Source organism: Rattus norvegicus, chromosome 8 (assembly GCF_036323735.1).
Source record: "Rattus norvegicus strain BN/NHsdMcwi chromosome 8, GRCr8, whole genome shotgun sequence".
NCBI lineage: Eukaryota > Metazoa > Chordata > Mammalia > Rodentia > Muridae > Rattus > Rattus norvegicus.
Window position 1 is genome coordinate 108,762,830 of NC_086026.1, and position 14,071 is coordinate 108,776,900.

The 14,071-nt window shown below is 50.0% G+C and overlaps 1 protein-coding gene across 3 annotated transcripts in view; it reads right to left on the bottom strand.

Annotated features, from left to right (window-relative positions):
- Positions 1–14,071, bottom strand: part of Esyt3 (extended synaptotagmin 3) — a 46,870-nt gene that overhangs the window by 13,069 nt on the left and 19,730 nt on the right. Inside the window, exons 2-8 of one of the 3 annotated variants that reach the window (XM_063266440.1) lie at positions 13,419–13,460; positions 10,743–10,877; positions 7,894–7,970; positions 6,506–6,572; positions 5,882–5,971; positions 4,944–4,990; positions 3,131–3,251 (exon numbers count right to left, since the gene is read on the bottom strand). In XM_063266440.1, coding sequence (XP_063122510.1) covers positions 3,131–3,251; positions 4,944–4,990; positions 5,882–5,971; positions 6,506–6,572; positions 7,894–7,970; positions 10,743–10,877; positions 13,419–13,460 — 579 coding nt within the window. Of the gene's footprint in view, positions 1–3,130; positions 3,252–4,943; positions 5,000–5,881; positions 5,972–6,505; positions 6,573–7,893; positions 7,971–10,742; positions 10,878–13,418; positions 13,461–14,071 lie in introns of all 3 variants that reach the window. The other 2 variants (XM_343454.9, XM_063266441.1) reach the window with 2 other exon arrangements.

Genomic DNA, 14,071 nt, shown 5'->3' on the forward strand with positions numbered 1-14,071 from the left:
AAGGGTCTCCTTGAGGATCACTCACCACAGGGAGGACCCTTTCCTCACACTCCCACTGTTTAAAAGAAATGCAAAACTGAGCTTGGAAATTCACAGTTCATGGGTCTTAGGGTATGACTCTTTCCTGGGACAATACTTTTTAAGATAGCAGTAAATATGCACACAGTTTCTTTGATCTACAAAACAACTTTGAGGACTCTATCTGTGGGCACACTGGCAAAAACAGAAAGAGACCTGCACACAGGCCACGCACTGCACCATTGTTTGTAGCCGCCAAAGTCCAGACACAGCCTGACTGTCAACAGAGCTAGTGCTGCAGTGACAGCAATTCCCACAGTGACACACTCTGCAGCCATCAGCAGAAATGTGGAAGGTTCTCTCTGCGCTGTGGCACCGGGGTCTATGATAAATGCATCAATAAAAGCAAGGGAAATAATACACTAACATCTATCAAAGAAATGGAGACCGTGATAAATGGCACTTAAGGCCTTTTCCACTGTAGAATCTTCCTAACACACACATACACATACACTGAAATAGTGTCATCCTGTAACAGTAAGGTGAATGTGCCCTGCTAGACTCCATAGGGTAACAAAAATCCAAGTGCCAGGATCAGGTTACCTCTGTGGTAACTGTTGGCCCCACAGACCCCCAAACATTATAGACTACTGTCAGAGCTCTTGGTTACTGACTGACCTGGAAGTCATTTCCTACTGGCTAACTTTCATAGTGCCATGCATGTTATTGGACTGGGGAAAGTAATCAGCTGTACCCAGCTGTAAACCCTGAAAGCTACAATAATGACTGGGCTGGCAACACATGTCCACTGGTGCAGCCATGGTACACATATCATGGTGGCACGCACCACTTTCCAACTGGATTTACGGTCCACTCCTCAAGATGGGAATATCTGGGACTATTATTGCTCTCAAGAATCTATAGCGAGACAGGCCATGGTCCCAGGGAAGAACATTTCACTCTTCTGCTAATATAGTATTAAACCGATTCCCAATGACTTATTAGAGTCATACATTAGTGCATCTCTCAGCCCTCATCAGAGAAGCTTCATTTTGCAGCAGATGGCGATTAAGACAGAAAATGAGACTGAATGCTCAGCCCTGGACATCTGTATTACAGCCCCTCCTCCCGAAGCTCGCGGATCACTGTAGAAGAGGGAGTGGCGAGATCGTAAGAGTCAGAGGTGCTGGATCACTACAAGGAAACGCTGTTTTCCAGCCCAGCAGTGGAACTGAATATAGGAACTCACAGTAGTTGTGACAGCATTCACAAGACCTGGGAAAGCTCAAGCCAGGCAAAATTCCAGGGAGAGAGAAAAGTCATCCTCTTTAAGATTATAGCACTGGTAAGTCTCCTCCTCTAGCAGGATCAATGGCTCTTCAGCTAGGAGTCGGCCCCCATGGCCTCTGAGTCTGTCTCCCTTCTCCAAAACACACTATGAAATTCTGAAAAAACTAACCAAATTCTAGCAATAAAAAGAAATGAGGACTATAAACAAAGATGCGCGCACATGGCCGTGTGTGTGTGTGTGTGTGTGTGTGTGTGTGTGTGTGTGTCCACATTCACTAACGCTCAAATGCAATGGAAAGAAAACCTTTACTTAGGTGGAAGTGGGGTGAGGGTAGGGCAGGGATTGGATATTGGCCTTTAGAAACACACGGCTACTTTATGTAATAGTAAAGAAAATTAAAAAGTAAAACAAATATAGAGAACAGAATGAAATCAATGTAAATATTCTTGACCAGTTACCAGAAACACAGAAGCTACCACCAGAGAGTCTTAAGTGTGGCAAACTATCAGTACATTCCCAATGGAATGCACTCGGAATAAAATGTTTTTAGGAATTCTTACATGGGTGAGACAACGCTTACCATTGTTATAGGATGGCTGCATATGTCATGTGGGTGAGAGCCACCGAGCCACCGTGGGAAGACTGGGGACATCATGCCGCCTCCCTAGCCAGCTCTTGTCCCTGAACTTAGTGTGTGCACTACAGTCTGTGTTAGGCTGAGCAGAAGCAGAAGGCCTAAGACTTTTCACCTGGCAGACAGTGAGATGGGTGTGTTTTCCTCTTCAGTGGCCCTGAGCCAGTGCTCCTTTAAGTAGGGCAGCCAGAGGGAAATCAGGGCCCCACGAGTGGGCCCCAGGAAGTTGGGGGAAATGGACTCAGAACCCAAAGAATTCCCAGTCCTATTTTAACCAAGAAACTTCCCTATTCTGTAGATCAAAGGTTCTATCCGCCACTCAACAGAGTCAAGGGAGCTTTCCTAGGGAGGAAGGGGAACCACATGTCACAGAGTGTCTACCATAGTTCCAACAGCAAGCTGCACTGAGGACAGGAGCAGGGTAAGGGTTCTGATCCTTCCCAGCTGGTGAATTTGGGCAAGTCACACACTGTAGGATGATGTCGTTATACAGGTGTAGGCAGGTATAAGGTAGAATGAGGCCTATCATTGGACGAGAAGGGAGGATGGGCAGGAGAAAAGTTTGAGAGAGAGGAGGAGACTGGAACAAGGGAGAGCGAGGCAGCCAGGAGAACATGGAGGCGGATGTTAGAGTCCTCTCTGCACATTTACAGGTTGTTATTCTTAAGGGATGGATGTGTACAGGGCTTTGTATGTCTAGGTGGGCAATTTTATCTTATCAATTGGATCAGAGGTTATTGTGTTGTATGTTCTTTCATGTGGCGAAATTTAATTCAAGAGCGTGTGTGGTGGCTGGAGACGTGTATATGTCTGCCATGGTGACAGCCCGCCTTGGGAACTAGATGGGTAGAGAGATTGTCACCAGGCCCAGAGAGAAGCCATCGGCAGTGTGATATGGGATGGAGCAAAGTGGGTGAGAGGCTTTGCTGACTGAGATGAGGATATCTACCAGATATCTTGAGGCACTACAGTGCTGGAACTAGTGCAGGGTAAAAGACATATATATATATATCTTTACAGCAACAACACACCATCCCAGACTCGGTGGCACCCTGTAAAACTGGTTGCCATGTCCTCAAAAAGAGCATGAGGAGTCCCACTAATGAGTACTGTTCAGAACCCAGCCGTGGCCAGAGTCCCTCCTCACTGGCCTGATGCTCTGGAGCTCGCCCGCTCGCAGTACTCACACAGGGGAGAGGGACGCGCAGGCTGGTTATATCCAGCCCCTTCTTCACGGGCACAGTCACACGGTTGGGCAGCACCAGGTGAGCAGCAATCAGGTCCTCCAGCAGGCTGTCTGATAACTCACTGAAAGGGACATTGACCAGCTGTGGAGTGATGACGTTGCCTCCCCCGTGCCACCTGCCCCTGGACCCAGCCTCAGTGCTGGCACTGAGAATCTATCTCTGCAGATGGCTCCAGGCAACACTGACCTCCTCCTGCCCAGATGCGGGGTGTGAAGCGGATGTAGATTCTGACGCCTAGACATACTGACCCCAAGAGCAGCATCCTGTTTGCACCTCCCCCTCCACCCAAAGGCTTTGCTTTGCTCACAGGCAACACAGAGCACCTTAAGAACTGGTCCCAGGACCTGGGTTCAAATCCCCATTCATACTCCCTAGCTGCCCTGCCTCAGATGGATGTCCCCCCTCCCTTGACCTCTGTAACCTGACTCAGGGCTGCTAACGGCTGTGCCTGGAATAGATGTGAAGGGAGTGGTGGGTACAGCACTGAGAACAGCTCTGAGGCCATAGGGAACATGGCTAAGAGCTGGCCAGGGAACCTGCCTTCTTCCTTGACCCTGGTGACATCCCCCGTAGTGGGGGTACAGTACCCAGAGCAGGACCAGCACACAGTAGGTGCTCAAAAGGCCCTTTCTGAATAACAGTGCTTAATTACTTAAACGTGACACCTTTATCAACCCCCTGTGCCCAAGTTCAGGGACTGTGATGGAGGAGGAGGTGGGAAGAATTGTGGGGAGGAGGTAAACACCAGCTTCTACACATGGTGTGGCCATCACGCTCATGAACTCAGAGCAGCTACGGTTACCTGCACAGGGCATACGTAAGATCAAACCAGCCAAAATTCCAGCATAATGGGGAGGAGCTCTCCAGGCCTCCCTGATAGCTGAGAATCTATTGGTAGTGGAGCAGCTGCCGAGAGAGGGGCTGTTTATGAGGGTGTGGGCACTGGGAGATTCTCATGCTTCCGTGGACGGACCCACACTTATGTACACATAGTCAGCATTACCTGGACGTTGTCGGGTTATTTAAAATAAAAATAAAAAGAGGACATGAAGTCAGCAGGAAGATGTTTGGAGGGCTGGATAAAGAGAGAAGGAAGTGGATGATGGGTAGATTTCCTTGTATGCATGTATGAAGTCTCCAGAGACTGGGAGAAACATTGCATGCCTGGATTCTCTCCATTAGAACAGAAGAAACATCCCCAGGGAGCATTCCCTAGAGACACAGCTGATAGAATGATGCCAGTCCCCTCTCCTCTGCTTCTTGAAAGAAGCCTGGTTTCAGAAGGATGCCTGCACTTGGCCTGAGGAGGAGAGAACTCCTAGTCCTGACCCTTCTCCCTGGCCTCTGCTGAGAAATGCACCTTCCCATCTCTGTGCATGTCAACCATGGTCATGGAACCCACCTGGGCCTCTTAGTACACCGGGAGTAGGGAAGAGTGGCGAGACATATACAGTCACAGTTTGATTCTACCATACATACATGCATGCGCTCTGGGAGCCTCATGCCCGAAAAGCCTGGCCTCTCAGTCTAGAACTAAGAACAGCTCTCAGCAGGACTGTTTGCACCTGTCTACAGGTTAGCCCCCTCCAACCACACGTGAGCACACACAAGCACACATGCACGCTCACACACGTCCCCTGGTGTTTGCCCCTTTTGCCCACTCCTTATACAGAGTGTGGGGTGGGGGCAGGAGGGTATAGCCTCTTCATCTCACAGCACTGTTAGGAGAGCCCCCCACACCTCAGGCACTTACTTGATACCTGGCATGTCCAGCAGGTTGGTCAAGCCTGTCCAGTTAATCTGCAGGTGCTGCAGGGCAGAGGGAAGCTATTAGACTCAAGGAGCTATGAGCCCAGGGTTCATACTTTCACAAACTCTTCATACCCCAAGAAAGGAGAACCCTACCTGCTGGGGTCCACCTCAGCAGGAGTGAGGTAGAAAGGATGTCTCGCAGCCTGCCAAACCTGTTCCTGGGATATGGAGGAGTGTCCCAGCTAACTATAATTGTCAACTTGACACAACTTAGAGCCACCTGAGAAGCCTCAATTGAGGGATTGCTCAGCTCACACTAGCCCATGTCTGTAGGGGCGTGTCTTGATTGTTCATTGCTATAGAAGGACATGCCCACTGTGGGCAACACTATTCCCTGGGCAGGAGGTGGTCTTGGACTGTATAAGAAAGCTAGGTAAGCATGAGACTAAGCAAGCAGGTTTCCTCCATGATCTCTGCTTTACGTATCTGCTTGAATCCCAGCTTCCCTCAGTGAGGGGCTGTGTGCTGAAGCAAACCCATTCCTCCCCTGATCATTGCCTCTGACCAGTGTTCAAACACAGCAGCAGAAAGAAACTGGAGCAAGGCTGCAGGCCTTAGTTTAGGCTGCTGTTTCATGCCAGGACCACTACAGAAGGGGGCTGTGCCACACAGCCAAGTTGGTCTGGACTCCAGAGCCCAGGTTTGTCTCAGCTCCACCTTCTGAGATGTTGTGACCGGTTGTCTTTCAGCTCAGTCTTCTCAGCATGGGCAGAACTGAACCAAACTCTGCGATGTTGCCTTAAGGACTAAATAGGTTTGGGACATAGGTATCCAGCCTATGGGCTATGGTAATGTCCGCTCTCAGGCTAAATGCCAATATATGAATACCAATGCCTCGTCATGGGGAGTATCAGGCCTGTTCTTAGGCTTTGAGCTCACCGGCTTTTGAAGGAAGAACACAGTCACAGCTCCTATGAAAGGCTTGTCCACCAGCAGGGGCTCCAGAATGACACGCAGGGTACCCTGCAACTGGTAGGCACAGAGGGTTGTGAGGACCAAACCTCCTTTCTTCTCATACCTTCCGCTCAGCTCATGAGGCCTCGTTAACACTCATGCCAATGCCACTGTCAAGGCCACCTGCCTGGGCCACCTGCTGTCACCAAAGGGCCCATACTTATGTACATAGCTATGACCCTGCTGCTGGCCACCAAGGGCCATGAACTAATAAATACACTGTGTAGGCAGCTGGGGTGGCTGGGACACTGAAGTTACTTCCAAATCTGGACACGGATTCTGGTGAATCCATTTCCATATCCCAGACCACCCAGATCTCAGCTATAGCTTTCCGTCACTTCCCTATGCATCCAAAGCCCTTGGAGACCCGACACACAGTTGGTTCCAGAGCCCAAGGACCAGTAAGGTTAGTGAAGCCCAGGACCACTTGCTGCTCCCATGATGTCACCGACCCACGTTTGGTACCATCGTGTCCTTCCCAGCCGGTTCCAGGAGCTGCTTCCACCAAGCCCACCGTGGGGACCGGGGCAGTCAAGCATCCTCACTCACCTGGACACCGTTCACACCTGCACGAATCTTCTGCAGCTCCACACTGATCTCACAGTCACCGATATAACTGAAACAGGAAGAGGGAAGGAAGGAAGGAAGAGGAAAGCAGGTAGGAAACTTGCCCAGTGGTCCACAGCCTCAGCCCCTGTCGCTGGCCATCAAGTCCCAGTTGTGACGCAGCACGTCAGACTCCTGCACCTAACGGCGTAGGCATACCCCCACTTCTGTGGATGACAGCAGTGTTCTGTGGTACCACCTAGCCCCAGGGCACTAATGGCTGAAAGGGCGGACTTCTGGTAAACACACGGTCCCTCTATTGCTTCTGGACTCCTGACCAAGGGGACACAGGTAGTGCCCCTGGGTTCATCCTAGCTGTTGCTGGAGATAGAGGTAGGTGATAAAGTCTTGGAGACAGGGTCAACTGGTGGCCCCTGTTGGTGATGGACCCTGAGGAGCCCAGGATGGGTGCCTTTGAGGGTAAAGGTCAAGAGACTGCCTAAGGAAACTAAGGGGGGAGGAAGATGACTGGACACAGAGACTGGGCACAGGAGTCTGTTGTCACAGACCACAGAAATGCTTGGTGAGAAGGGACAGGCAGAAGGGAGCACAGGGGTGCCAAGCACCTACTGGGAGGCTGAATTACTCATATGAGAATCTCATGGTGGAGCATCTGGGACCAGGGGCACTTTATGACCTGCCACCATCCCAACACAGTGGAGACCAGCTCCTAAGAGGATGGCCCCAGACTCAACTTCTGTGTCTGGCCAAGGCCAAGGAACATGAAACTCTGGGAAGGAATGCCAGCCAGCAGGGGCTAGTTCTGTCCTCTTAGCACACCTCCAGAGGGACTTACTCTCTCTTCCTGGCCCAAGCCCATCATAAACCTCACAGAAAGATGCCATGTCCAGCCCAGTACACAGCCCACTGAACAGCCACCACTCAGATGACCCTCAAGTTTTCCTGATAGGTCAGAGGCCATCCCCTCATCTCTGTGCTTAAAGTTCCCTGGCCTCTGCACAAGTCTCTTCTTCCCTTGCCACACCTGTTCCCTTTGGCCACCTCCTCAGCCCTGTGGCTTCTCTGACCCTTCAGGTAGCCCAGCTATGGCTGCAAGAAAGCTCTGCTGTCTGGCTGTGCTGCAGAGAGCCGCTGGGGTGCCGGAAGTCAGGCTGAGGCTAAAGAGTGAGCCAGGGTTGGCCATTTGGGGACAGTCATCCGTCCATCCACTTTTCTATACCCAACCTTTTACAAAGACTTGGGTGCTAGCCTGGAGGTGGCTGTGGTCCTAGGAAGGCTTTCATACCCCAAATCTGTGTGCACACAATCCACCCTGTCTCCAATCTGCTGTCTAGAGCTACCCTGCCTGCCCCCCAGACAGCAGGGCTCACCAGATCTGCAGGTCCAGGGTCACTTTCCTCCGGTTGCATTTGTCTGTGTGAGCCTTGACTCCGTTCACCTTGGGACACTGGAAAAGATGACAGAAGGGCTATGGGTCCTCTTCTTGCTTTCCCTTCCTGTCATAGCTTTTTACCAGGCCTTGGCCTGGAGAAGAATCCAAGGGACAGTAGGGTCCTAGATTGACCTCATATGCCCATAGCCCAGCCTCAGAAAACAGTGGAATGGGAGGAGTCAAATAAAGAAGTATGTATTCACTGATAACTGGACATTAGCCATAAAGTACAGAGCACTCACGATACGCCCTACCACAGACCCAAAGCAGTTAAACAAGAAGGAAGGCCCATGTAAGGATGCTTGAATCCCACTTAGATTGGGGAACAAAATAGTAATGGGAGGCAGAGGGAAGGATTTGGATGGGAGAGGGGAGGGGAAAAGGAAGAGGTGGGCAGAACCGGGTATAGAAGAGACAGGAGAACAGTGCAGAAGACCAGGAGAATGAATGGAAATCTGCAACTTCTGGTGGTGGGAGGGTGGGCAGAATCTCAAGGCAGTCCCCTGAGACCAGGGATTGGGAGGCTCTCAGGAGCCGATGTGAGTGACCTTAGCCAAGATGCCTAACAGTGGGGATATGGGACCCGAAGAAGCCACCTCCTATAACCAGGCAGGAACCCCAGTGGAGGGATAAGGACTCAAACCCACATGCAAAACTTTGGACACCAATTTGTCCTGTCTACAAGAAATGCAGGGACAAAGACAGAGCAGAGGCTGAGGGAAAGGCCAACCAATAACCAGCCCAACCTGAGACCCATCCCATGGGCAAGCACCAATCCCTGACACTACTAATGGTGCCGTTATGCTTAAGAGACTGCCTAGGTGGGATCCAGTCCCCCCTGTTCTCATTTCCCCTTCTGCTCACAGTTCTCTCAGGTACTCCGGTTAAGACTAATCAGTAAAAACTAACCTTCATTTGTACCTGAATTAGTGATGTGTATGCCAAAGTGCTGAGGGGAAAGTTCACTGATCGACTTAGCTTTTCAGAGAAAGATGAATATAAGGACGGATGTGTGGAGATATTCAGATCAAACACACCAAGAGATTAACATCTGTACAATTTAGATGTCAAGTCTATGAAGCCCATTGATTAATCCATTAAAAATTTAAATGTTTAGAAAATTCAATAATAAATTATTGGGGGGGGGGGGAAATCCAATCAGTCACACAAGGAAGGATTCCATTACATTTCTATCCACCCCACAGAAAGTGTTCTTCTAAAATACATTATTAGTGCTGGAGAGCTGGCTCCGTGGTTAAGAATGCTTGCTGCTCTTCCCAGAGCCTTACACAGAGGCTGCCCTTTTCTTCTTCCCGACCCCTTTCCTGGGAGTCTCTGTCACACATGTGGTGCACATAAACTCACTCAGGCACATATGCATATATAAAATTTAAAAATGTATTAACCTCTGAATGGGTTCTCAGAGTACAGAGCATAAATATAGAAAGAAAATGTATTAGAGGGTTATGTCCAGGAGTTCACTATGAACAAAATGTTTATTCTACATCTGTGATTAGTTTTCTTACATTTGTTTAATATTCATTTGGTATTTTCAGTTTTAGATTTTTTTGTGGTACCTGAAATTGAACCCAAGACCTTCCACATGCTAAACAACTTTTAATTTAATTTAATTTGTTTTGATTCCCCAGAATGGTAGAAGCTGCAAAGGGCATGGCTCTACCCAGGCTGCCTCACTGGAGGTGTGGACTGGGGGAGGGGTGCTTTGCTCCCCTGTGCCTGCTGGGAGCAGAGAATTGCTGGGCACCTATGATGTTCAGCTACCCCAATACCTCACCTTCAGGGACTCAGTTAGGGCACACACTCTATGCTAGGCAGGATAGTCCTGGTTCAGGCTAGATCATGGCTTCCACATACAAGACACTTCTCACATGGCTTCAGAGGCCACTTGAGGTCAGACCTGTTGTCTATGCCTCACTGCCGCCCTTAGAAGCGGTCCTTTCCTTTTGTATAAGATAACTGGAGCTTAGAGAAGGTAGGTCACTGACCCAAGCTAACCCAAGCATGGGGAATGCTAGAGATACTGGCAGATATGAAAGAGGGGGTAGGACAAATACATAGGGGCATCTTGGGAGAACTCCACACTCATCAGTAGAAGGAGGGGAAATGGAGGGTAAGGAACAGAGAGGAGATAGGCAAGGCCAGGAACAGAAGGCCTTCAAAGGGCAGGATGGGGAGTCTGGTCAGTCACTTGCAGGGCTAGAACATCTGGTCAACCTCCTCAGTTTCAGTGCCAGAGGAGTGGCCTGGTGCTGCAGGCTCTTCTCTAAGCTCACCAGTCTGCAGTCCTCATGGCTCTGCCTGCTGAGTTCTACAAAAGCAACCAAGAGGTCACTTTTTCAGGGCGCCTGCTGTCTCCACAGAACAGGCATGATCTCTGAAGACCCTGACCTTCTTGGTGGGCCTGTCATAAACCACTAGACAGAGGTGATCATAGCAGGCACTGAGGTTAGCAGTTACAACCTGTCCATCTTTGTATGCAGCTGGCTCCCTTCATGCATGCTTCCACAGTTTCTAGAAAGAGAGGAGCCATTCCCCTCAGCTTCTTTCCGCTCTCTGGCCCTGGTTTCCATGGCACCTAGGAAGTTGGGTAGGACTGTGCACTGAGGCTGACAAGCAGGGAAACACAGGCAGAGGCTATGGCTCTCTCGGGCCCAGAGAGATCCTCATAACCAAGTGGCTGACCTGGGCTGGGAGACCTAGGAAGAGAGGACAGAGAAACCTGACTGCACCTCAAGTCCAGGCTGACCTCACTGAGGCAGTACCAACCTTCTGCCCAAAGTAGAGCTTGGTGAAAGTGAAGGTCCTGAGGTGGATGCTCTTCTCCCGGATCTTGGGCTCCAGTTTCTCCCGGATCTTGTTCTCCATGATCATGCTTAGATAGGGCCAGATCTGGGTGATGATCTGCAGGACGGGAAAGAAGCCCTTGGAGGTCAGACCTGTGCCGAAGACTGCAGATCCTCTGCAGCCTGGCTCCATGGATGGAGTCCACAGCTCGTACGTTGCCTGCCCACGAGCCTCCCACGCATCCTTCAATCCATCCTGCAAATACCCAAGGTCAGCAGCAGGTCCCACTGCCATGCTGAGGTCCAGGTGCATTTTGCAGGGTACCATGGGAACACACATTTAATTCAGCAATACAAAGCCATTAGATCTGAGCTAAACCACATCCTCCCTCTGCATTGCGGCTGATAACACAGAGTAACAGATGCTGAGGGTTTAAGAAAAAACAGTGACAGAAGAGGTGACAAATTGTTTCCTGTGGGTATAATGTCTAGCAGCCACCAAAGGCAGACTTTGGCCCATCGCTGTACCAGGATGAGTCACAGGGCAGGTCTGAGAGCCATGTTTGGGACCAAGTTCCTTCTGATACCAAGACAGAATGCACCCACACTCTAGTCCTTATGCAAATATCAAGTGTACTTATATAAACCCAGTTGGTCCAGCCTACTACACACCCAACTGGTTGGTACAGTCTAAGGCTCCTAGACTATGAAGCCGCCATCAAGTTACTGAGGTGAATGAATACTACAGGTTCACTATGACCTGTAGTCACAGCAGGAAGTGTTTGTAAACAGAACCAAGCCTAGAAAAGACATGGCTGAAATACTAGGCAGGAAATGTTCAGCTCCATTATAACCAGTGGGGGGACCACTATGGTATTTTGGCTCATTGTTGACAAAAAATATGTCGTGCAGACATGGCTGTGCAATGATCAAAATTTCCCAAAATGATATCGCCACAATGTTTTTATTGTTTTACATCATGTGTGTGTACATGTGCATGTGTGTGTGCTTGTACCACAGCCCTCATGTGGAGGTCAGACCACCTGTAAGAGTCTGCTCTCCCTACCATGTGCATTATGGGGATGGCCAAGCATCCTTACCAGCTGGGCTACTGTTCTAGCAAGGCAGAATGTTTTTAACTGACCTATTTTTTGTTTTCCTTTTTTTTTAAACTAGTAATGGCCACTTTCTATTGTAGCAGGTGTGAAGTGAAGACGTTGGGTAGCAGGGGCAAGTGACAGTAGGAGTGGGGGCTTTGGGCTTCAATATAAAGGTGCCCCCCCTGCTGTGTCCCTTCCCATGATCAAAACAGAGCCCAAAGGTATGGAACCCAGGGCCTAACTCCCACTTTCTCCGAGGCCTCTCCCACGCCATCTTCCTCTGTTCTCCAGCTCTTCAGCAACCCCTCACATGCGGTTCACAGCCATAGCTGCCTCCAGGACAGCATAGCACTCGGTGTCAATGCAGGCTCTGCAGGGACCGGGACCTGACTGCCATGCACAGGAGGGGCTCTGCAGAGTGCACCCTAGAAGCCTGGTACCCAGCTATTAACCACAGAACCCAGGTCACCCCTAAGGCAGCGAGCAATTTCCTCTAAATTCTTCCTGGAGCCAGGAGCAGTTTCTGATGCACTTGGCAATGTCATTTCCAGGAAGGTGAGGATGTCAGTCTTAGCTCAGCAACCGTAAGGGGTGCTCACTAGTGCCTGACCAGGTGAGTACTGCTGTGGACCAAGTATCCTCCCAGGGCTAAGGAGAGTCTGAGGGTCCGGAGCCTGCAGGGGAGCCCTCACAGATCACACCAGGGGTTTGGGACTCAGGCTTCTCATCTGGACAGTCAGGGTTCGTGATACTCATGGGTCAGAAGGCAGGACATGGAGCAGTTAGTGAACACAAGGGGAGTTCTCTTAGGTGACCTTTCTCCAGTAACCCAGGCTCACCATGGGACTGGTGACCATAATCATGCCCATTTCACAGATAAGGAAACCGGCTCAGAGATGTTAGGCAAACTGTGCAAAGTTGTACAGCAACGGTTTTGTAGCTGGGCTAGGAGCCACATGGAATCCAGATGCTGTGTCTAATTAGCATAGTCCTTTACATAATGATCTCAAGGGGTGGGAAATAAGGGTTGTACTTTTCTCTATAAATTTTCTCTATATTTTTAACTTTTCTCCTCAGTCTGGCTATTAATTTGAAACTGATTTAAAGGGGGGAAAGGATGGAGGTGAGGAAAACTTCTGTGAATGAACTAATGGCGGACACCTGTCACTCAAGCTCAGTCTGTCAGTCAAGCTCTGCATAGAAAGGTCTGTCAGTCAAGCTCTGCATAGAAGGGCCTGTCACTCAAGCTTAGCCTGTCACTCAAATTTAACCTGTCACTCAAGCTCAGCCTGTCACTCAAGCTCTGCATAGAGGGCCTGTCACTCAAGCTCTACTTGCAGCAACCTGTCACTCAAGCTGAGCAGTGCAAGGGCCTCTCTGTCCATCCCTCACAGGAGAAGTACTGCCTGAGGTTTGGGTCTGCATAGTGATTGCATTAGGGACTCCAATGGAGAGTAACTGATGGGCTGCAGTGGGGATGCCCAGGCCTACAATGAATCCAACAGCCCTGCCCACCCATAGCCCTGCCCACCGATAGCCCTGCCCACACATGGCCTTACCTTATTAGCCCACTCCACACGCTCCACATCTGGGAAATGTATCTAGAAAAGAGAAACCCCAAGAGAAATTTAGGCCCCTAGCAAGAGGTCTTCTAGCAAGCTGGGTCCTACTGTCTGGAAGGTAGGTGGCTCAGTGAATTCCTACCCCTTGCCTGTGTCTAGGCTCCTGCCTCTGCAGAGGTCACAAGGGTACCTTTAGCGTCCACCACACACCTGTCTCTTTAGAAGCCACAAGGGTATTCTCAACATCCACCTCACACCCACCTCTGCAGAGGTCACAGGATGCCCTCAGCGTCCACCTCACACCCGGCCCTGCTGACTCTGAGCCAGTTTGCTCTCTTAGCTCTGCTTTGATTTCATAGAAGAGCCTTCTAGGCCTGAGGCAGACTCCTGGAAGTTTCTCTCTCCCCTTGGTCTCCAGTCCAGCTACGCTGAGGCTAGAGACTGCTCCTTGCTCACCCACTAGACACCCCCAACTTCTCTGGGTCAAGAAGCAAGTTTGCGCCTCACAAATTTTATTTATTCATTTCAAGAAGGCAAACGACATATTCTATGTAAACGACAACACCACCACCTCAGCAAATTCGAAACTTAGCTCAACAAAAACAGGAAATGTCACCACTCCTTGACAGCCATCTTTAAGAGGGTGCCAT